General features: G+C 57.7%; 1 protein-coding gene across 3 annotated transcripts; it reads left to right on the top strand.

Moving 5' to 3' along the window:
• The first annotated feature begins 3,493 nt into the window (after nt 1–3,493).
• GGA1 (golgi associated, gamma adaptin ear containing, ARF binding protein 1) lies at nt 3,494–22,504 on the top strand. Of its 3 annotated transcripts, none has more exons than XM_038550645.1 (17): nt 3,494–3,932; nt 7,612–7,696; nt 8,877–8,952; nt 9,987–10,085; nt 11,388–11,511; nt 11,877–11,977; nt 12,664–12,744; nt 13,681–13,821; nt 13,930–14,011; nt 14,900–15,007; nt 15,740–15,892; nt 18,786–18,850; nt 19,301–19,467; nt 19,829–20,022; nt 20,880–21,049; nt 21,292–21,402; nt 21,495–22,504. In XM_038550645.1, exons 1-17 carry the CDS (start codon nt 3,890–3,892, stop codon nt 21,603–21,605), a joined length of 1,911 nt encoding a protein of 636 aa, XP_038406573.1. In that variant the 5' UTR covers nt 3,494–3,889; the 3' UTR covers nt 21,606–22,504. The 3 variants fall into 3 exon arrangements, with proteins under 3 accessions (XP_038406573.1, XP_038406574.1, XP_038406575.1); XM_038550646.1 differs by lacking the exon at nt 3,494–3,932 and adding an exon at nt 4,244–4,522; XM_038550647.1 differs by lacking the exon at nt 3,494–3,932 and adding an exon at nt 4,833–4,976.
• The last annotated feature ends 517 nt before the right edge of the window (nt 22,505–23,021 follow it).

Here is a 23,021-nt window from a genome sequence, read left to right as displayed (position 1 = left end):
TGAAATGATCCAGATTTTCTGGGATGGCCTTAATCGTAAATAACCAATTAAATCATTTTTTATAATAGAGGCTTTATATTTGCACTGAATTTATCTTTCCTTTCAGCTATAAGGTCATTCTTTTCAATAAAGATAATTTATTAAATGTACGAGGGAAAAATAAATGTACAGGGAAACAGGGCTGAATTTTAATACTCCATGAGATTTCTCACTTATGTAAATTAATAAATTAGGGCAATAACCCTCCCTATACCACATGACCTAGTTGTGATTCGGAAAATATGAGTCCATTTCTGTCCCCATGTGCATAAGAAGTGATTGAATACATAAGCTGCATGCACTCTCTCATCCTTCTGATCCTGCTTTCTCCTCAGCCAGCAGTAGAATCTGGAATCATGGTTCCTGGAATCAAACACAGACTTTGAGTGCAGAGGTTCAAGCTTGAGCTCAAATTGACTCAGGTGTGCTGAGCTGTATGACCTCAGGACCTCTGCACTTGCTATTCTCTTGGCTTGGACACCCTTCCTACACCGAGCTCCTTTTCAGCTAAAATGTGAACTCATCAGAAAGGTCTGGCTAGCCACCCACACATGGCCTCCACTCCCACAGCAGCCCACTGTAATACTTTTATAATGAATTCAGCATATTTTGTTTGCTTTTGCATTTTCTGGCCTTTGAAGGCAAGGACTTGGGACTTACATAAGCTCTTAAGATGGAAGATGTGTGGCGACGCTGGCCAACCACCTCCGTACATGGGGCCTCAGAATTCTCATCCGTAAAACGGGAGGATAACACCCAGCTCTGAGGTCTGTTTGAGGATGACACCCATGGTCCTTTGTGCCCTTGCCCCCAGAGGGCAGCCTGGTAAAGAGATGTAAGCCAGGACCTGGCTGGGATTACAGGGGCTGGAATTAAAGCCATGTCTCAGCTTGTTTGTGAGCCTTCTACAACCCCCTGCTCCCCACCTCCCAAGAAAAGGATTGAGTGCCCTCCTACTTGCCCTCCAAGATCTCTCCCCATTTCCTCTTTCCCCCTTCCCCACCCATCCTAGCCAGCCTTTTCAGGGTTGGAAGGGTTTCCAGGGAAGGGTCTGAGGCATTAAGCCCTAAGAGGTCAGCATGGGTTATTAGTAAATTACAGAGGCTTCAAGAATAGCTCTGGTTTCTTCCTGTCCCTGCATCCAGAGTTCCCAAGTCACTCAGAGCAAGACATTTGCAAATGGTGGAGATGGACACAGCTTTCAAGGCCAAATCCCTGCATTTCCTGTCTCCTGTGCTTTTTCCTTTCACCATCCTTGGGTTCCTTTTCCTGCACCTTCTCCAGTGACCCCCCAGTCTGGACCAGGCCCCACGTGCCTGGCCACAGCTCCTGAGTCTCCCTTACCAAGCCCTATTCTCTGAGATTTGCTGATGCACAGCCTAGAGCCTTTCTTGAGAGCACAGCCTGCCCCCAACACACACACACATCTACTTTGCGATGTGGGACATGCTCCTGCACCCCTCCATCCATAATATTTATGAAATAATAGTTTCAATTCATTCATTTATTCAATGCATATCCACCAAATACTTACCATGTAACAGCAACTCTTTTAAGTTTTTGAGATACATTAGTGAACCAAACAGATGAAATTCCTTGCTCTCATGGAGCTTACATTCTAGTGGAGAAGAGGGATCAGAAAACACAATGAAGAAAGTACATAACAACTATAAGTACTAAGGAGAAAAGTTCATCAAGGAAAGTGGGTAGGGAGCATGTGTTGGGGGGTTCACTCTGCAAAAACCATTTCTTTGAATTCTCACAACCATGTTTCAGGTGAGAAGCCTGAGATCTAGGGAGGCTAAGTGACTTGCCCAAGGTCATACAGCTTGGAAAGCAGTGAAGTCAGAATTTGAATCCAGGTCAAATCGATGCTATCTTTAAAACGTAATTCCTGACGGGGTGTTGTTATATGCCCTGAAATCAGTGTGGTAAATACAGTTGCCTTTTCTTTCTGGGATCATTCATTTTGCTAATAAAAGAAAGGAACAGAAAGAGGTCTAAGTACACAATATGTTACAGCTTTTATTGAGGAATGCAATAAACATACATAGCACTTTTACTGAATCATTTTAATGGCCTGCGGGGAGAATTTTAGAAAAGCGTCTCAGTCGGCTGAATGGTGAGCTGAGGGGAAAAACTGACCCAGCACAACCCCCTCATCTTCCAGATGAGGTCACTGCGGTTCTGCAAGGTGACTCGAGGTCGTTCACCAAGGCGCTCACCAAGCCGAACCGGCCTCCCCAGATTTCCTAGTCTTTGCGGCTTTAACCCTCCCCGGGACAGGGCGGCTCCAGAGGGGTGGCTCCCCGGAGGGCCGCCAGGGGGCGACAGACTGCAGCCGACCCGGGGGAGCCCGGGGACCCGCTCCCTGGGCGTGACGTCACCCGGCGGTCCCCGCAGGCAGGTGGAAAGCCCGAGGAGGGAGACCTTTGCTGGAGGAAGAAGCGGCAGGAGGAAGGACCTCAGGGCTAGGAAATCTGCCTGTCCCGCCCCCCCCCCCCGATTTCAGGCGAGCCCCCACCCGTATCGTCTCCCCACTCTTGCCGCCGGGACGGCTCTGAAACAAAAGCCTGACTTTGTCGCCACCCATGAAGCTCTTTAACGACACCCATATGGCTTCCAGAAAAAAAGCTGAACACAGACCCGCATGATCTCGCCCCTGCCTACCGCCAGGCCAACATCCCCGGGAGCCCTGTGGATATGTTTTCGATTCTCTAAATGCACCTTACTCGTTCGACCCTGCGAGCCCTGAAACGTCTGGTTCCCTCCACCCGAAACATCTTTTCCCACCAGGTTTACCCGGAGGAGTCCGTCCGTCTCGCAGCTAAATGTCCCCTCTGTGAAACCTGCCCTTTCAAGAGCCCCCACACACACACACACACCTCATTTGCAGTCGGGAGCAACCTCCTGACTTGCCACCACCCGTGGGCTTCCCCCACCTCTGTAATATATATCCAGCCTGGCCTTTCTCCTCCAGCGCCCATCCCTGAGCAAAGCAATCGCAAAATGAACGCAGACAGCAGAGGATTTAGGCTCCGCTCCTTGTGTGACCTCAGACACACCATCTGGCTCATGGGTTGGTTGTGGGGACAGAATGCATTCATGTATAAAAGTGCTTAGAACAGGGGCATCTGCTTTTGGCTGTGCATTTGCCCCAGGTTGTGATCCTGGGGTCCCAGAATCGAGTCCTGCATCGGGCTTCCCACAGGGAGCCTGTTTCTCCCTCAGCCTATGTCTCTGCCTCTTTCTCTGCATCTCTCATGAATAAATAAATAAAATCTTTTTTAAAAAAAAAAGTGCTTAGAACAATGCCTGCAACACTGTAAGCACTCGACAAACTTTGACTTGTCGCTTTCGCCACGGCCAATGTACGTCATGGCCCCTTTAAGGGACCCTCCCACTTTTCCAGTCTAAGCGGAAGTGTCCCCTCAGAGTTCCGGAAGTGACCTCAGAGCCCCTCAGAAACATGGCCGCGGAGGGTTCTTCCGGAAGCAGTCACGGGGATCTTCGTGACGCACAACGAGCTACAGCGTCCCGTGGGGTTTCCATGGTGCCCCTCTCGGCCCCCAGTCCCTCCGCTTCCTCTCCCGCCTGAGCGCCGGGAACGGGAAGGCAGGGGTCGAGTCCCGCCCGCGACGTAGACACCACCTGGGGGGAGGAGTCGGGAGAGCGAGTGACCCTCTAGGCCAGCTCGTTCGCGTCTCTATGGTGCCGAGCGCTCCCGTGCGCCGCTCCCGCGCGTCTGGGCGGACGTTGCCCCTTTAATCGGCGGAGGGCGGTGCCGAGGAGGTCCCGCGAGAGCGGCGGGGGGCGGGGGGCGGTGCCGAGGCTTGGGGTCCCGTGGCGGATGGAGCCCGCGATGGAGCCGGAGACTCTGGAGGCGCGAATCAGTGAGTGTCCGGGAGGGGCGCGGGCCGGACCGGAACCGGAACCGGGGGCACGAGGCGGGCCCCTTCCCGGCGGGGGCGGGGTACGCGGCGCCCCCTCCCCACGCTCCGCCTCCGGCCCAGGAGAGGCGGCGCCCGGAGCCGGCTCCCTCCGACCCTGGGGTGGAGGAAGACCCCGCCGCCGCGCGGGCGCTCGGTGGGCGCGGGCACCGCCCACCCATCCGGTCCTCGGGCCGGAGGGAGCTGCGCCCGGAGCCCCCCGGACGGACACCGTCGTCCCCACGCCCCACAGGCCCAGCCTTCTCTGCTGAAGAGCGGACCCCCGAGTCGTTCCTCGGCCCGGGGTGGGGGGCAAGCCAGCAGCCCCTGGGCGGCCCCGCAGGGAGGGCCCTACTCCGAGGGCCGCAAGCCCTCCGCTGCCCGGCCCGGCCTGCGTGATTCCCTCCTCTGCGTTCCTTGAGCCCGCAGCGCCTTTCAGATTTGCTCGTTCCCTCGCCCAGGACTCTGGCCCATCAGATCCTCCAACTCTGGCCACACCGTGGGGATCCCTCGAGCCCCACAGGCTTGGGAGGGCCCCATCTGAGACTCCAGAGGTAGCGTCAAGCTCCCTCCCACTGCCCTCAGCCCAGCCCCTCAGGTTCATACCTCTGCCCGAGCGAGACTCCTTTCCCAGCCTTGGCTGACCTTCCTCCAAGGCCCCTGAACCCCTTCCCTGTGTCTCCTTAGGCACCGGCTCCTATTACTCAGGCTTCGGAGCCCCTACACTTTCTGCCTGGCCCCTAAGCCATATTGCTGACGGAGATACTGGCTCTCACAGCCTGCCTCCTGGACTCTCCCTGGGCTAGTGACAGCTCCTCCCGAGTCTCTTCTTCGGGCCACGTCTGTGCCAGGGCCTCAGGGAGCTCTCGGTCTACCTTCAGCTCGCTCCTTGGTCCCTGGCACGTCAGGGGCTGTGCGGGGTGATTTGCAGTCATGACCAGCCTTCTCTGAGCCAGTCTCGAGCAGAACCGAACCCTGAGGCTGGCCCAGGAACCAGAGCATTTGCAGGCATGTTTCAAAGTCAGTCTAGCCAGTGGAGGGGGAGGGCATGGAAAGGAGGCACGCGGTGGTCACCGAGACTGTGCCAGAACGCCACAAGTGTCCAGGTCCCCGCAGCAGCTTGGGGGGATGGGCAGGGCCCTGGCTAACAGATCTGACAACTGCAGGACAGGACTTGGACTGAGGGTGATACAAAGCAGTCTCGGGTTTAGCAATAGTCCGGGTTTTCCGAGAGTCCAGAGCCTGATCTGAGAAACAGGAGTCCGGACACCTGGGTTTGGCAGCAGGCTGGACTCTAATAGACTGAGGCTACGATTGCTCCCTCTTTTTCTTCCCCATTATCCCTTACCAAAATGATAAGCTCTTCTCTTGCAGTGGTTTGAGGGTGAAGAGTAGCTTCTAGTAGGTAGATGATATCGTCACCGCTGTGGAGTGACAGGATAGAGTTGTGCTGCATTGTGAAAGACTTCTCTCTGCCCTCGCTGGGTGTTCTCCCTTGCTGCCTGCCTGCCGGGGAAAGTGCTCCCCCCAGGTAGAGGTAAGAGGGCTGGGGGCTGGGTGCTCAGGCCAGAGACATTGGTCAGCTCTCACTCTGAGCCCAACGCAGGGGAGAAAGTTGGTGTCTCATGATGCCACTGCTTCTTCCTCACTGGCTTCTGACTCAGGAGCAGTTTGTAGAACTAGCTTCTCTGTCCTCACTCAGACTCATGTGTCTGATACTTCTAAGGGACTTCCTGTTTTATTAGAGTCCCCCACCCAGATGTCATTGAGGATAGGATCTAGCCCCATTCTATCTTTCTAACTCCAGACTCGTGTTCCCCAGCCTCTGGCCGTGTTGGGGATCTAGGAGGCAGAGTAGATGGACACACTTTCCCTTGGTGGGGCAGGTGGCAGCGGGGTGGGGGGGGATGACAGCTATTCTTGGGTCCCTGGGTGTTCAGCAGGGGCTTCCTTTCCCCGAGGGACTAGAAGGCTATGCAGGGCTCCTGGAACAGATTTGTACCGAGAGAAAATGCTTCCTTCAGACCTCTGCTTAGCTCTACCTCCTCTGAGAGCTCTCCCAGAGAGAGCAGCACATCCCCCCCGCCCCCAAACACTTTCCATACGTTCTCCTTGCTATGATTTTCTTCATGGTGCTTCACAACAGTGTACAGTGTTCTGTTTATCTGTCTGAGTGGTAGGTGTTTCTCTCGCTGGGCTGTGAGCTCTGGAAGGGCAGGGATTTTGTCTTGTTTACTTCTGTGACCCCAGCACTCAGAATATTTATTGACTAAATGTGAATTGAATAAATGGCTGCCAGGCACTGGAATCCCAAGGCTCTGGACCTCCCACCACAGCATAGAACCAAGGTGGGCAGGTGCCACATGTTGGGTCCCCAGCCTCCTGTCCACAGATCCCTCTCTATCCGACACCCTCCCCCATGCTGGGCGGTGTTGCCCGTTACACCCCCTGCTCAATGTCCGGCTTGGGTAGAACAGACCAGGATGGGGTGAAGCTTAGAGACAGGCTCTGGGGAAGTAGTGAAGATCTAGCTCTGGCTGTCACCATGGCCTCATCTTGCGTAAAGTATTTTGTCACCTAAATCAGTCCTCATTTCCCTCCAACTTTACAAATGGGGAAACAGAGGTTCAGGGAAGTCACGTGGGCTACTTCATTGTTTTTTAATCAGCATTGGGCATCAGGGAGATGATTGGCTTTGTTTATTACCCCCTTCTGTAAACCTGTGTCCTTTCCTGGCCACTACTCCTTCCTGGATTCAGACTTCTCCAGAACCTATGCCCACCTGCCCACAGCCAAGCCCTCCTTCAGTCATTTGTTTGCCAAGGGAAAATAGGCATGTGCCCAAGAGGCTGAGATGCAGTGCAACTGCAGGCTTGGGCCCTTGGATGAAGGTCAGAGCTGGGGGACACACAAGAGAGAGCTGATCCAGCAGTGCCACCCTGGGCAGGAGCCAGGGTTAGGGAAGACTTCGTGGAGGAGGTGATATCTGAGCTGCAGTCCTTATTACCAAGGTCCTTCGTGCTCTGCCCTTTGCTCAGTGATCTACATCTCTCCTCCTCACACACAGCCTTCATGCCATCCCAGCTTGGTTAACTAACTCCTGCTTGAGCATTGCCTCTTCCAGACAGCCTCCCTGGTCCTAGGCCCGACTGAAATCCCCTGCTCTGGCTCCTTCGCCCTTTGTCACATTGTATTGAGAACCTAGCTTTCCTTGGCCCACTTCCCAGCCAGCCACATGGCTCCTTGAGAGCAGAACTATGGCTTTTTTCTTTTTTTCCTTACTTCTGGATCTGAGTGTATAAATTCCATGAGAACTGTGAGGACACTTTCAGGAGCAGGCAGAAAGGTGTGCAGCTGTGGAGATGGGAACACTAGAGTGTGGCGAACCACCCCTGAGCACTGGCTCTAAAAGTAGCGCTATTCGGGGAGAGGCCACAAAGGGAAGCCAGTGGACAGGAGCTCATCTGTCCATTGATGCAGCTGAAGATCATCACTTGGGTCTTGAAGCTACTGGAACAGGATGTCAAAGGGAGTCTCTTTGTATGCTCAGTCCTGTCCCCTACTGACCAACCCCACTGCCAGAGGGAGTGGGAGAGGCAGGGATCCCTTCACCAGGCCACCATGGCCCTCTCTCCTCCTACAGATAGAGCCACAAATCCTCTAAACAAGGAGCTGAATTGGGCCAGCATCAACGGCTTCTGCGAACAGCTCAACGAGGACTTTGAGGGGTAGGTGGCCTCCTCTTTTGCTCACGTACTCAACAGAATCTACTGGGCACCTGCCTTGCACACTCCAGACCCTGGCCTTGGGCAGAGACATGAGTGGGCGGAGACTCAGCTTTCGTTCTAAATGTGCTTACAAATTAATGATGGTAGTGGGTACTCGGTGCTGCTCGGTGCCACCCTGTAAACCAGGCCTTACTGAACCCATTTTACAGGTGAATAAACTGAGGCCCAGGGGACTCAGGGGTTCCCCACAAAGAAAATGGTAGTCCTGGGCTGCATTAAGCCCAGGCCCGCCTACACCCCAGCCAGTGCTTTGTTGGGACATGCTCCTCAGCTGGGAGGAGGCCAGCAGGCCCTTGGCTCAAAGAGGAGCGAGAACCACCTGCATTAAAATTAGTGCTGTTCAAAAATGCACATTTGGGGCCTGGGTGCAGATAAGGACTAGAGTGGCAGGGAGCTTGGGGTGGCTTTGTTAGCAGGCTCCCCCAGGTGGTGCTGACGTTTGGGGACCGCAGCCAGGGTGCTCCACCTCCACTGCACTCCCACCAGTGCCGGTGCTCTGCTCCAGGAGGCCGTGCATAAAGTGCGCTGACCCCGCATCCAGCTGCTGGGGTGCGAACCCCGTCCCTCTGTCCGCTGAGTCAGCCGGGCATGCCTCCAGGTCTTCTGCTATAAAGGGGAGGCGAGAGCGCTGCCAACCCTGTAGAGCTCCCCTGAAGGCTGGGCAGGAAAATGCATATGAGGCTCCTCATACATCCTAAGCACTGTCACTAGTGATGGGTCTTTTATGATCTAGTGGCGACATTGCCATCTTTGATTTTGCTCAGCAGAATGTCCTGTGTCCCCTCAAATTCCCAGGGAGCTATGTCTGCCCATCCTTCATGGTACCTTGTCATGGTGTACTCCCAGACTGGGTCCTTCAAGGCTGGGGTCCCACTAGCAGTTCTCAGGAAAGCTGGCCGACGGGCCGAGCTCACGCGTTTCAATGGTCCCCAGCTCATATTCCTTGCTGGCCCTGCCCTGTCAGGCCACATCTCTGGCCCCAGATGATCAGAAAAGGAGCTGGGCCTTTGTATCTGCCCCACCAAAGCCACCAAGGGCTGCGATCCGAGTAGGGTGGTGTGGAGCCCTGGGGAGCCTTGGGCTCTGGCTGTTTGGGATCTGTGCTGTTCCTCTCACCTAGGCCTCCGCTTGCCACGCGGCTGTTGGCTCACAAGATCCAGTCACCGCAGGAGTGGGAGGCGATCCAAGCCCTGACGGTAAGAAGAGGGGAGAACGTGCCATCTGTCCCTTGACCACGTGGATACGACCCAGGGAGGCCAAGACTGAAGTCTTTTGGGGGTCCCATCAGGCTCTTCTTTCGAGCCCAAAGGAGTGGTGCCAGAATGACCTCAATCAGGAGTTTGGGCCAGCCCCTGGGGGCCCAGAGCCTCCCGTCCCAGCCCCTGCACCATTAGGCTTCTTGTGGGGAGGAAGCCCTCCAGGACTGTCTGGACTAGGTTCCCTGCTCCAGCTGGGTGTCAGATCTCCAGGAGGCCAGGGTGTCAGATCTCCAGGAGGCCAGTTACATACTGAATGAAGGCCCACCCCGGGCCCACTGAACCCAAGTTCCTTCAGGATCTGCTCCCGGGAACCTGCACATTTATAAAGCTCCCAGGTGCATTATGGAACCAGCTCAGCCCATCAGTGGTCTCCCGACCGAGACAGTACCGTCCTTCCCTTGGGGGTTCAAGTGTTGGCGCTGGGCTTGGGCCAGAACTTTTGAAGCGATGTCAGAAGAAGACTGGGGGATGCACGGTCTGTGGCCCCCAGGAAAGGGCCCCTTAGCAACTCACCATAGACCAAGGCTGACCTTAGGTGGCAGATAAGCAGGTTTTCTTTTCATAGTTATGTATTTGTTTTGATAGGGTTTTCTCAAACTTGCTAGTCCTATGAGTGCACAGATAAATAGGATAAGGCGAGGTGCATGGTGCCTATTGAAGTTTAAAAAACCTTTGCAGAAAAAGAATAGGGAATTCATTTACAAGTGGTGCTCAAATGTGGCCAGGCCATGGAGGGGCTCCCTCGGCGCTGCCAGTTAGACATTGCCAGCCCTCAAGGGCACCCACCCCACCTCAGAAGGTGGTGATCAGGCTCAGGGGCCTCTGACCCTCAGAATCCACTTGTCCTCAGGAGTCATTCCCCCCACCCTCCACCCTCTGAATGCCCATCCCTGGGCTTCCAGGCCCTGGCCAAGGTGTGGGAGGAGAGACTGTCTCTTCTGACCCCTCTCCTTGGGTTCCCCCCACACTAGGTGCTGGAAACATGTATGAAGAGCTGTGGCAAAAGGTTCCATGACGAGGTGGGCAAGTTCCGCTTTCTCAATGAGCTCATCAAGGTCGTGTCTCCCAAGGTGAGTGCTCCCAGCCCCAGTTTAGGCCTGTGCAATCATGGGGGCGGGGGGGTGTTGAAGGAGGACCCTGTGTGGGAGGCACCTGACTGCTGTCCTCCCAGAAACTCACATTGGGGTTCCCACATCTGCTGCTCAGGCTCCCGTTAGAACTCTGGCACAAACACAGAGCCTTCCTTGAGGTCATTCACAGCTGAGTCTGGGATGGTGGGAGGTCCAGGAGGAGGGCTTCCAGGTCACCAGGTAGCTGGCTGCTCTGGAACTGCTCAAGGATGGGGCGGCTCAGGCTTAGTGAGGAATGAGCACAGGGCATGCACGCAGCTGCTGATCAGCCTCCCCAGTAGGCCACTCTGTCTCTGATGTCTCCCCACGCTCCTAGGGTTCTAGTGTAGGGTCTCCCTGTCCCCACCTCACAAGAGTAGCCTCCATGAGACCTTGGATGCTGAGGCCCCAAACCTGAATGGCTGAGCCCCCTGATGGGTCAAGCCCTAGCCTTGGCCTTGGGTGGGGGGTGAGGGGGTCCTCCCGTAGGGCATGCACGTGCTTTTTCTTTTTTAAGATTTTATTTATTCATTCATGAGATACACAGAGACACAGGCAGAGGGAGAAGCAGGCTCCCTGCAGGGAGCTCGATGCGGGACTCAATCCCAGGACCCCGGGATCATGCCCTGAGCCAAAGGCAGACGCTCAACCACTGAGCCACCCAGGCATCCCTAGCATGCACATGCTTATTGCCCCTTGGGTGAGAGCCCACCCCCTTTGTCCCTCCTTCATTCATACCCCTCTCTTGACCAGTAGCAGCTGAATGTTCCAGCCGGCCCCCCATTCTCTTCCCAGGAGGTGACTGGTGTGAGAGCCAGTTGCCTCAGCCTAGTCTGCTGCTAAGAGACTGTGAGTGGGACCCAGGGCCAAGCAATTCCACACCTGCCCCTACCCTGGCCAGCCCCAAGCCAGGTGGCTCCTCCTTCCTGAGGTCACTGAGTTAAGCCAGAGTTGAGCTGGCTGAAAGCAGGCGCTAGGCTCTGCACCTTCCCCGTGTCAGCTCTGCATCCTCACCATGGTGTCACTGCTATCATCCCTACTTAACAGGTGGGGCCAACAGACCTTCAGGGCTGGCACAGCTAGTGAGCAGCAGAGCTAGGAGGTGAGCTCAGTCTGCACCAGTCCAGCCAGGTGGGACGTGAGGGCCCCGCAAGCTGAGATTTCCCTGGAGCCCTGGGGAGCAGCCAGGTTGGGGCAGGGGCTGGGCTGCAGTGAGTGGGGCCAGACAACTGCAAAAGCCTCCTCTCCCCTTGGTGTCTGAAGTACCTGGGCTCACGGACATCAGAGAAGGTGAAGAACAAGATCCTGGAGCTCCTCTACAGCTGGACGGTCGGCCTGCCTGAGGAGGTGAAAATCGCAGAGGCCTACCAGATGCTGAAGAAGCAGGGTGAGGCACCAGATGGTGGGGTGTGAGCAGTGCCTCCTCCCTGAGCTGGGGCTTTTGGCCACTTCAGGGGCAGCTTCTGGCAACGTGGTCATGGAACTGCCCTTTAACTTTCCGAGAACCTATAGCGAGGGGGGCCTGTTTATGGGCTCCACAGAGTGGCCTTAAAATACGGGTGCCTAAACTCCACCACTCAGTTTGGCATCTTAGTTCAGGAGCTGACTCTGGCCCACCAGAGTCCAAAGCCAGTATGCTGGAGAAGGGCTGTCCCCAAGCCTCCATCCTACCCTCGCCTGCCTCCCGCCCCTTCCCATCCCACCCCTGGCCCTAGGTCCTGTTGACAGCCTTCTCACCACTGTCTGCTCCAGGGATTGTGAAGTCCGACCCCAAACTTCCAGATGATGCCACCTTTCCCCTTCCTCCTCCACGACCCAAGAATGTGATCTTTGAGGACGAGGAGAAATCCAAGGTGAGGTTCCAGGGAGGGGTAGGAGGGGTAGACGAGGAGCTTCGGGGCCCACTTGGTCTGAATTCCAGGCCCTGGCTGCCCTGACCTGAAACAGAGGCTCACGCGGGGCACAGTCACCGTAGTGGGTGACAGGCACAGTTTATAAAGCACTTCTGTGTACTGAGTACTTCTCATCCAGAACCCCTGCATTTAGTAAGCGCAGGAGCATGTTTGGTATCCCTGGGATTACTTTGAGGGCATTGAGCAGCAGTTTTGTCTTTGATCCTTTCAATGGTAATTTCATGAACTTTGTGTTGAAGAAGCTTGTGCTCATGGGCAAGAAATTAAACAGCACAGAGGAGCTAAGATACAAAATAAAAGGTCCTGTCTACCTAGTCCCAGCCCCAGAGGGTAAGCGCTATTGAGTTTCTGGTACATGCTTTCTGTACCTTTCTGGTACACCCAGAAAGATCCTCTCGTGATAGTCATATAACATTTTGTACCATTTGTTGAGAACTTCTTTGGGGAGTATTCATGTGCAGTGTTTCAGGCGTCCTATGGCCACCTCCATCAAGTGTCGGTAGAGTCTCACCATTTCTCAAAGAGCTTAATACACGCCCTGTGTCCCCCCAGTGAGGAAATGGGGAGCCAGGATATGACCCCAGGCCCAGTCCTGGTGTCACAGCTGTGCCCCTCCATCCCTGCAGATGCTGGCCCGCTTACTGAAGAGCTCCCACCCCGAGGACCTTCGAGCAGCCAACAAACTCATCAAGGAGATGGTGCAAGAGGTGATGGCCAAGCCCGTGGTGCAGGGAGGAGGCAAAGTGGGGATCTGAGCTGGGCCACCGAGGTGGGGTTGTGTGTGTGCATATGAGGAATCCTGCAGTGACCCAGGTAAAGGGCCTTCTGTGAGGCCAGCTCCCTCTTCCACGAGAAACAGAAATCAGTTAGGCATCGTCCATTATATTTAAGGGACTCACATATGTGTATGTCTTGCATGGGAAGAGAAGAGTATGTGTTTAACTTCTAAGCAAGCATATGGATGTTGTGGGCACACGCTGAAACTTCTTTTATTGATGGAGGCAGGCCATCAAAGCCTACAGTCTGGAGACACTCAGGGCAGAAGTCCCAGGCTGTACTCAGAACAAGCTGGGTGTGCCTTGACAGTGTAGAGGAAGTCCGGGTGGCCCCTCTCAAGGAGGGTGACTATGCTAGAGGGCACAGCACAAGCCCACCTTTTGTCCCACCCGGGAGGAATGTGCATAGTAAGCATGGCGGGCATGGGATGGGAGGGTCTCTGTCCTAGTGTTGAGTTGTGCTCAGTGACCACGAAGGCTCCCTTTGGCTCTCAAGTGCAGGCACCTCCTTTCAAGGGTCAAACACAAGGAGAGCTAGGGTCATGTAAAACCACAGGCGTGGGTATGTAGCTCTGGTCCTCCAGAACCACCCAGCCCAGATTCCCAAGCCACCCTGGAGATTGTGTCTGAGGGCTTTGGAGGTTCTGACTGGCTCCTGCAGAGGCCTGGGCCCAGGGGGCATCAGGACAGAAGAGGAGAGGAAGTGAGCACGTGGTTGGCAGAGGGCTTCTTGGACTTAAATGCCCTGTGCTGGGCACGAGCACTCTGTGGGGGGTCACACCAAGCCAGTGGAAACTAGAGTGCTGTGGACAGTGCCTGGCTCAGAGCAGGCATGACCTGGGCTCTCCCGGGCTGCTGCCTCCCCAGGACCAGAAGCGGATGGAGAAGATCTCAAAGCGGGTGAGTGCCATTGAGGAGGTAAACAACAACGTGAAGCTGCTGACAGAGATGGTGATGAGCCACAGCCAGGGCGGAGCCTCAGCCCGCAGCAGCGAGGACCTCATGAAGGTATGGGTACTGGTCCAGGTTCAGTCTGGGTTCACCGGCCTCCTCTGCCCAGCCCCCACCCTCACCTGGCCCCCCACCGGCCTGACCCTCCCACCCTGCTGCCCCCAGGAGCTGTACCAGCGCTGTGAGCGGATGCGGCCGACACTCTTCCGACTGGCCAGTGACACTGAGGACAACGATGAGGCCTTAGGTGAGCCCCCAGCAGAGTCACCTAAGACTTTTCCTCTGCTGCCTCTCTCAGGCCTTGCTAAGTATCTGCAGTTGACAGGAGCTGCCACCAGGGGGCCCCCCTTCTCCAGGACCTCGGATTCCTCCTCATTGAGGAAGCAGAGAGCAGGAGCAGATGTGGTTATGAGATGCTATGGGCCAAGCCCCTGCTTGGGCAGTTCATTTACTGCCCACAAGCTGAACAAGCTGAAATGGGGAGAAGGAACTTGCCCAGACCAAGAGCATAACAGTGACAGAGCCAGGGTAGGCCAGGGGCTCTCGCCAGACACTGCCTCCTGGTAGGTAAGGGCTGGAAACTGAGGACAAGTCCCGCAGGCTTGAGCAGTCCGGAGCGGGGCCCTGTGACCCCTGCCAGGGCCACATTATCAGGTTCTTGTCCTTATTCTCTGGCATCCAGGGTCTCTGGGCAGCAATCTGGGTGCCATCTCAGCACCTGATACAGTGGAAGCTCACTGAGTGCCTTCTGTGTGCCAGGAACCTAGTCCCTGCCCAAGAGACTTGCTTGCTGCCCAGACCCCTCTAAGCCCCAGCCCCTGAGGGGGTGGTGTTGGTAAGGGCCTAGTTTGTGCCCGGCACTGTTCTAGTCCCTGGGGATATGATTCCTCAGTGGGGCATGCAGCCTATGGAGAGGAGACCGACAATAAGCAAGGACGTGAGCAGTGATGGTTTTCCAGGTGGTGGTCAAGTGGAGACACTGGACAAGAGGAGGTGGCAGGGGGCCTGAGTAGAGCAAACGGGATGCCCCCGCCCCACCCCCTCACCCGAGGGCTGGGATGGATGCAGGTGTTCATCTCCCCCCAAAGGCCCCCACCTTCCCTCAGCCTAGTCTCTCCTCTCTTGCCTGTTCCAGCCGAGATCCTGCAGGCCAACGACAACCTCACCCAGGTGATCAACCTGTACAAGCAGCTGGTGAGGGGTGAGGAGGTCAATGGTGATGCTGCAGCCAGCTCCATCCCTGGTGAGCATCTGGCAGGGGAGCTGGGGAGGGCCCTACCAGGCTGGTGGAGCGCTGGTTCCAGAGCTGGGGGCTGTGACTGCCAGGGTGACCCTGGCCCCTTAAATAGGGAAGGCCCCTAAGGAGAGAGCTGGGGGGGAAGTCTGGGCCAAGGCTGCAGCTGTGGGGGAGGAAGTCTGGACATGAGGAGGAGGGAGAGGGAGCCAGGGTTTGGCAAGGACGGGCAGAAGAAGGAAGGCCTTTCTTTCATTTGATAGATCTGGCACCTGTCATGTGGGGCTGGAAGGCACCCTCCAGGCTTGGTTTACTTATCAGAAGGTGGGAGGGAGGGTTTAGCACACAGATGTTGTAGGCTCGGCTCCAGTCAGAGTGAAGTGACAGCCATGGGGGCCCACAGAGGTTAGAAGGGACCCTGTTGGGGGGCTGCAGGGGCAGGGGTTACACAGAAGCAGCCGAATTTAACTGACATCTCAAAGGATGGGGGGCAGCTGGCCAAGTAGAGAGAAGGAGAAAATAGGTTCTGGACAGAAGGAACACCGTGTGCTAGACAAAGGGCCTGGTGTCAGATTTGGGGGCCAGGACAGTATGGCCAAGGAGGGCAAAGGAAGCAGGAGGGCTGTGGGGGGTGGGGGACAGCTTCCTGCCCCCCAGGTCCCCCCCCCGCCCCAGCACCTTGGCCTCCAACAGCCTGACTGTCCTCCACCCAGGGCGTGCCTGACTCTCCTTTCCCCGCAGGGAGCACCTCGGCCCTGCTGGACCTCTCCGGCCTGGATCTCCCTCCTACGGGCACCACCTACCCAGGCGTGCCCACCCGGCCTGCTGACCCAGCCAGCTCCGAGCAGCCTAGCACCTCAGTTTCCCTGCTTGATGATGAGCTCATGTCTCTGGGTGAGGAAGGGCTGGGGCCCAGAGGAGGGTGGGCTGGCTGCAGGTGGAGGGGATGCCCACAGTACGTGAGGCATCCTGCATCCGGTGGGTCCTGTGGGGTTAGGCCCATTTCACAGCTGAGGAGGCTGAGGCTCAGGAATGTTAAGGAGTTCTTACTGGGTCACTAGCCAAAGGGTGAGACTGGCCAGCCTCTAAAGCGAGCTCTGGTGAGCCGCCCATACCTAGGCTCCAGTGGCCTGTGGGGAAATGGTGGGACTTCCCCACAGCAGGTTAGAGCCAAGAATTGGGAGCCTCCCAGCAGAGAGCTGTGGTTTTCCCACCCATCTAGAGGGAGAGAGGCATGGGACACCTGGGTGGCTCAGCAGTTGAGCATCTGCCTTAGGCTCAGAGTGTGACCCTGGGGTCGGGGGAGAGTCCCTGTGAGGAGCCTGCTTCTCCATCTTTCTGTGTCTCTGTCTCTCTCTCTGCGTCTCTCATGAATACATACATACATACATACATACATACATAAATCTTTAAAAAAAGAGGGAGAGAGGCACAGGGACAGAGCCATGGCCCTGCAGTACCGGAAGCTCCGGGGAAGCTGCTGCCAGAGCCCCAAGCACTCCATGTCCCAGGCCGGTCCTGGACTATGGGCCAGCGGCAGGGCTCAAGAGCCCACGGGGACCAGGCACATGCCTGGGGAAGATGCAGGGGGCAGCCAGCTGGCCAGACAGTTGTTAGGAGTCCAGCTTTCTGATGCAGCAGCCCCCTCTGAGGCTTTAGAAGCAGGAGATCATGGTGGTGGCCTCTCCGTCTCAGCCCTGAAGTTATTAAAAAAGAAATAAAAAGAGCTTGAGCTCTGTCAGAGGAACCTCAAAGGTTTAGTTGCGGGAACTGACTTCAATGCCAAGAGTCAGTGTGTTCTCTCGAGCCAATTCTGAGGTAAAAACCAAACCTAATGGACCGGAAGAAGCACTCATGAGCCAGGGTCCTGGGCAGGTGGCTTCCCTAACCACGGCTACCAGACTGTCGTATCACAGACCACCACTCTCCACCCACCACAGGAGCGGATGCCACCAACATCCCTGCTGTACAGATGCAGAACCAAGGCTCAGGCAGGTGGGGGTGTGCCTTGCCAAAGGGGGCAAGCAGGTTAGGACGAGGCACTCAATCCTGAGTCTCTCTCTGAACCTTTCTGTGGCTCTGACTCAGCTAATCAGCCAGGAAAGGGACACAAGAGCTTGGACAGTGGACCAGGACGGGGCTCCTGTCTAGGCCCAGCAGCTGGCACCCTACCTAAAAGGGTCTGGCCACAGGGTGTCTGTGGGTCTGCTTCTGCCTCCCATCCACCTGCCCCCTCTTCATTCTGAGCTACAGAAAGGGACAGGATGGTCCAGTGACAGAGCACCCCCCCCCCGCCCCCGGCTCATCTGCCCCAGCAGAGCATGTGCCAGGCAACAACTACCCACCTGGGGCAAAGCCACCTTTTTAGGAGAAGTGAGGTGTGCTTCGTACTTCCTGTCCCTGGGCCGCTGCCGCAGAGCCCTGAGCCTCCAGCTCCCATTGGTTTCTACTCAGAAGCAGAGAAAATGTGGGAACAGGAACCAGAAGTGCCAGGGCAGCACCCGCCCAGCTCTGGGGGAATAGAGGAAGCCTGGGGACCACAGAGGGGGCCTGTCCTAAACGGTTCTTCGCCGCAGGAAGGGTGAAGGAGGGGGCAGGGTAAGCAATGCAGACTTCCCGTCTGCTGAGGAGGGTGCCCCGCACGGTGCAGGCACTTCCTCTCGTTGCTCTAGTGTACCGCAGTCCCCTCGTACAGACGGCTGCTGGCTCAGTTTTACAGACGAGGCACAAGGAGGTTGTCACCAGCCTGAGGTTACACAGCCAAGTGGCAGAGCCGTGTTTGAACTCCAGGAATGAGGCCCTGCTCCAGCCGGGCCCAGATGCCGCCACTTGCCAGGTGTGTGGCCTGGGGCAGGTTACTGCACCGCCCTTGGGGTGAACAGGGTAGTTTGAGGATTCAGTGAGTCCCACGGCTGAGGAGCCTGACACGTCAGGGGTGTGTGGGAAACCTTAGCAGCCACCCCCGTGTCATCCCTGCTCTCAGGGTGCTGTGCCCAGAGAGGAGACCCAGCCATCTGGGCTGCCCGTGCCTTGCCTTTGCGGCACTTCAGGCTGCAGGTCACTTCTTCAGGATTTGCTAGAAACAGGATAACTTGTCTTCTCTAGGTAAAACCCGTGGTGAACTTGGTCTCGAGTGTACCTCAGGGCGGGCAGAGGTCAGACTGGTTGGTGACCTGGACTGCCTTCTGCTTATCGGCAGGCCAGTAAGCAGAGCCATCCACAGGGCCCCCATCTCTCCTTGGTCCCAGCCAGCCCACCCTGTGGGCACGGGCCAGGGCAGAGAAGGCCTCAGGAGTCTGCCCCAGCTCACGCCTGCCACTGTGCACATGCGGGCACTGCAGCCCAGCCAACCTGGCTGTTCAGTCTGGGGCACCGCCTGTGCTCTGATGTCCAGAGGCCACTGTTGAGTGGGCACAGTGCCACCCCCTGTCCATGGATCCTCACCTGGTGTCTCCCACTGAATCCTACCTCTCCACCCACTCGGGGCTCCCAGCTGCCCATTGTCTCTGAAGACAAAAGTCCTGATGTCTAGTGATGGAGGTGGCTTCAGAGTGGCAGGAGAGGAACACCAGTGGGTGCAGGGAATGGGCCTTCAGGATCTTTGGTTTCTGCTTCTGCTCTGCTGCTCGTTCCCTCTAAAAGTGGGATTTCCCCGTTGAACTAAGCCTCTCGAGGGGATGTAGAGGGAGGGCAGGAGCCAGTGACCCCCAAGCCAGCACACAGCCCCCAGCCCCTGTGTTTACTCTCAGGAATCCAGCTCCTTTATCTCTGTCTCACTTCCTCTCAGGCCTCAGCGACCCCACACCCCCTCCAGGCCCCAGCTTGGACGGTGCTGGATGGAACAACTTCCAGGTAGGAGGGCCAGGAACCCACCTGACCTGTCCCAGGGGGAGGGCAGCTGGGACAGGCAGCCTTCAGGAGGCAGTGAGGAGAGGGGACCCTGGGGCGGCAGGGGCCCTGGCGCTGAGGCACCTGTCCCCAAGTGGGGTCTGCGGTTGGGGGAAGGCAGGCATTCTCATCTCCACATGCTCTCCCTGCGAGTCTCCATGTTGGGTTGAGACGGGGTTCCCCGTTCTTTTTTGGGGGGTGACTTTAAGGACCCTGGAATGTGATGGTTTCTAGAGTAGAACCCCAGACCAGGCCAGCCCACAAGAGGGGAGTGGGCCAGCAAGAACGTCCTCTTCCGTGCTGCTTCCCCAGATGTCACCTGCAAGGAGGGGAAGGGGCTTCAGGGCAGCGCCAGGTGACTCTGCCCCTTTTCAGCATCGCCCTACCCATCTGCATGCTTTGTGTGCCCAACAGTCCTCCGATGGCGCAGAACCCCCAGCCCCGCCTCAGGTCCCCAGCACAGACAGCCAGCCCTCAGCGCAGACATCCCTGCCAGCAAGCAGTGGTCTGGATGACCTGGACCTCCTGGGGAAGACCCTCCTGCAGCAGTCACTGCCCCCGGAGTCCCAACAAGTGCGGTGGTGAGGGCACCCCCTGGCTGGAATGGGGTGGGAGTCCCTCCCCCCACTCCTCCCCACCTAGAGGACTGCTATGTGCTGAGCTCTGTGCTGGGCTTATGGGAGGCAACAGGGCCCGAGGCAGGTGCAGGGCCCGTTCCGTGGAACAGAGAGGTTATGAGAGAAAGGGGAACTGTACCCTATAGGCCAAGGGTGGCAGGTTGGGGAGCAAGAGCTGCCTATTCCAAGGGGAGGAGACCAAGGCCGGAGAGGCAGGGAGGCATCTCAGCTGATCATTGGGGACAGCCAGGAATCCCAGCCTGTCCTGTGACCCTGATCTCTCGGCCACCAAAGATTCACCCCCAATGCCACGTCCCCCAACAAGGGAGAAGCAGCAGCCTGCCCCCCGGCTCACACTCCGGGACCTGCAGAACAAGAGCAACTGCAGCTCGCCCAGCTCCAGTGCCGCTGGCCTCCTTCATACCGCATCTCCCGAGCCCCCTGGGCCTCCGCAGCAGCCGACTACGACTGAGCTCTCGCTGGCTACCATCACTGTGCCCCTGGAGTCCATCAAACCCAGTGAGTGGGCCAAGGGCGCAGGCAGCTACAGGCTGAACTGGGTCAGCACACCATCCAGCAGCACCCCCTCACTGCCCTTTTGGGAGCTTTGGGTGAGACCCCTGCCCTTCCCAGGATTCCACTTTTTCATCCATCTCAGAGCGAAGGCAGAGTGCTCTATAGAGTCCAAGGTTCCATAGGCAGGAGGACTTCGTACGCTGGCTGCTGAGTGCTGCCTTCCCAGGAAGTCAGGGCGAGGACATAGAGGTTCCAGGTCTCTCCGAGATCATGAAACCAGACCAGGGTAAAGATGTAGGTCCAAGCCTGAGCCTCTCCTGCCCGGGAGCAAAAGGGAGGCCGCTCATAGCCCAGGCTGCGAGCAGACAGGTAAAGCCTGACTAGTCTTCTCGGCCTGTGACTGCCATCCTGTGACTGCCCTGTGACCAAGAGCATCACCCCCTCAGTGTCCCCAGGGAGTGGGTAGTGGTGCCCCTCTCTTACCAGTAGGGAGGATCCTGGACGGCAGAGTGACCGTACCAGGGTCACACGGGGAGAGCAGGACCCCAGCCCCCAGCCAGGCCTTCATCCCAGCTCTCCAGGGAGCAGTGCTGGGGGAGCCACAGCGGTGACTCCGTCCATGGTGGCATCTTGCCTCCACCAACACGGTGGAAGTCTGCCTGCCCCACCTGGGGGCTGGTCTGTAACCCCTGGCCACACTACTGCCCAGGGTCAAGGCAGGGACCTGAGCATGTGGACTCGTTCACTTGTTCCCAGCAGAGCCGCGAGTGCCTGATGTGAGCTGGGTGGGGGGAGCTGGTTGGACGCCCATGGGCTTGGGCCTGGCACCACCCATCACCCTCTCCCCTTCCCTCTGCCAGGCAGCATCTTGCCAGTAACAGTGTATGACCAGCATGGCTTCCGGGTCCTCTTCCACTTTGCCCGAGACCCGCTGCCGGGGCGCTCCGACGTGCTGGTGGTGGTGGTTTCTATGCTGAGCACTGCCCCCCAGCCCATTCGCAACATCGTTTTCCAGTCAGCTGTCCCCAAGGTGACACAAGCCTGCCTCCCTCCTTTCCAGGCAGGGTGATCTGGGGCTGGACGGGAGTCAGCTGTCAGGGGGTGGGGGGAAGGGGGCAGGGTCCCCTGGGGATCAGGGGATAGAAGGGAACCAAGGGACAAGAGCTTCAGGACCCTCCAAGGAAGAGCTGGCAGGTGGACTGGGCCTGGTCCCTCAGGATGGGGACAGGAAGCCGGGGCTAGCTGGGCCCCGTCCTGCTCTCCTGTCTGCAGGTCATGAAAGTGAAGCTGCAGCCGCCTTCAGGCACGGAACTGCCAGCATTTAACCCCATCGTCCACCCCTCTGCCATCACCCAGGTCCTGCTCCTCGCCAACCCCCAGAAGGTGAGGGGCCAGGCCATGACAGCGCCCCGCTATGGGGTGGGGGCAGCCTCTTCTCTCCCTCTGACTCTCTGCCTTCACCCTCTCTGCCGCAGGAGAAGGTTCGTCTCCGCTACAAGCTTCTCTTCACCATGGGCGACCAGACCTACAACGAGATGGGGGACGTGGACCAGTTCCCCCCACCCGAGACCTGGGGGAGCCTCTAGAACAGGGAGGGGCTGGGGAGAGGAGGGGGCAGCAGGACTGGGCGCTGTCTGGCCTGGGTGGGAGGCCATGGTGGCCTAGGACGCCCTTTGTTCCCATGGCCATCCCCCCCTGGCCTGGTGCTTCTCTCCATACCCCTGTGGGCCCCTCCTTCCTTGCCCCCTCCCCTGCGGAGCTGAACCCAGCAGGAGGCTGGGCCTGGGTTTGCACTGCTGGGGACCTTTGCCACAGGGGGGAGCCTGGAGCAGGGGAACAGCTACCTGGCCCTGGAAGGACTTGGGGTCGTAGGGGAGAAGCAGGGCTGTCGGGCAGGGGCCAGGACCTCAGGCCCAGCCCCAACCCCAGCCTGGGGTGGGGTCGTCCCCACCTGTCTCTTATGCCTTATGGGAAGGCCCAGCCATAACTCGGGGGCCATGCTGGAGCAGGAACCAGCTCAGGCCTCCTCCATAGGAACCGGGTGACTGGGGGGGTGACGCCTGCACCCCCAGCTCTTTGCACTCTCTGGTGTGTGGTTTGACACTCTTTGCTTTTCTTTCTCGGTGGCCCTGTGGTCATCGTCTCAGGGGGCCCAGTTGGGGGAGCCCCACCTGTCCCCCACTCCTCGTGGGGGCTTCACTATACCCACCTGCCCCCTTTTGCCGTCAGGCCTCCTGAGGGACTGTGGGGGCTGTAACTGCCAGCCCAGAGGTAACGGCAGACCTAGGGCCCCAGCTGGGAGCTCCAGGGCCCCTGGCCAAGGGAGGTCCCTCATTGGAATCCTCGGGGCGTCTCCTTGGGCCCCTGGCCTCTGCCTCCTGTGGGTGGCCCCCCTCTGCCCATCCGTCTGTCTGTGGGCGGAGTGGGGTCTGTGTGTGAGTGAGAGCAGGAATATTTATGGAAATAAAACGTCCTTTTTCCTGGACCAGCTGCCCTCCTGGCCCTTCTGAGATGGAGGGAGACGAGGGTCCAGGAGTGGGAGGGTCCCGGGGCTGCCCTGCAGGCCTCCCCAGCCCAGTCTTTGGCCATCCAGCCAGGGTTCTCCTCCTCATCACCCCTGAGCCCTTCACAGGAAGAGGCCCTGCTTGGGGGCCCTTGGCGGTGCTGAGTCACCAGAGAGGGCCCAGGGCTGTGGCGGGCCCAGAGCCGTCCCAGCTGGAAGTGAGTGGCCGCTCAGGCCTGCCTGCCAGGAGCCCCAGCTGCTGCAGACGCTGAGTGGGAGGCCCCCTGTTGCGCACAACTTCCGCCTGCTGCTCTCAGCCCTCCAAACACAACTGCGGCCTGCACACCCCTGAGGGCCCTGCCTCGGCTTCTCTTCTCGCTTTCCCCAGAGGCTGCTCCCAGGAAGCAGGGTGCTAATTGCAGCAGAATGTTTCTAGAGAGGCCCAGGGATGCTGCGCTGGGCCCCCTGCCAGTCCCAGCTGGGGCACACTTAACCCCCT

The sequence above is a fragment of the Canis lupus genome, chromosome 10 (genome assembly GCF_011100685.1).
Source record: "Canis lupus familiaris isolate Mischka breed German Shepherd chromosome 10, alternate assembly UU_Cfam_GSD_1.0, whole genome shotgun sequence".
Taxonomy (NCBI): domain Eukaryota; kingdom Metazoa; phylum Chordata; class Mammalia; order Carnivora; family Canidae; genus Canis; species Canis lupus.
This window is presented reverse-complemented; position numbering and strand designations above follow the sequence as displayed.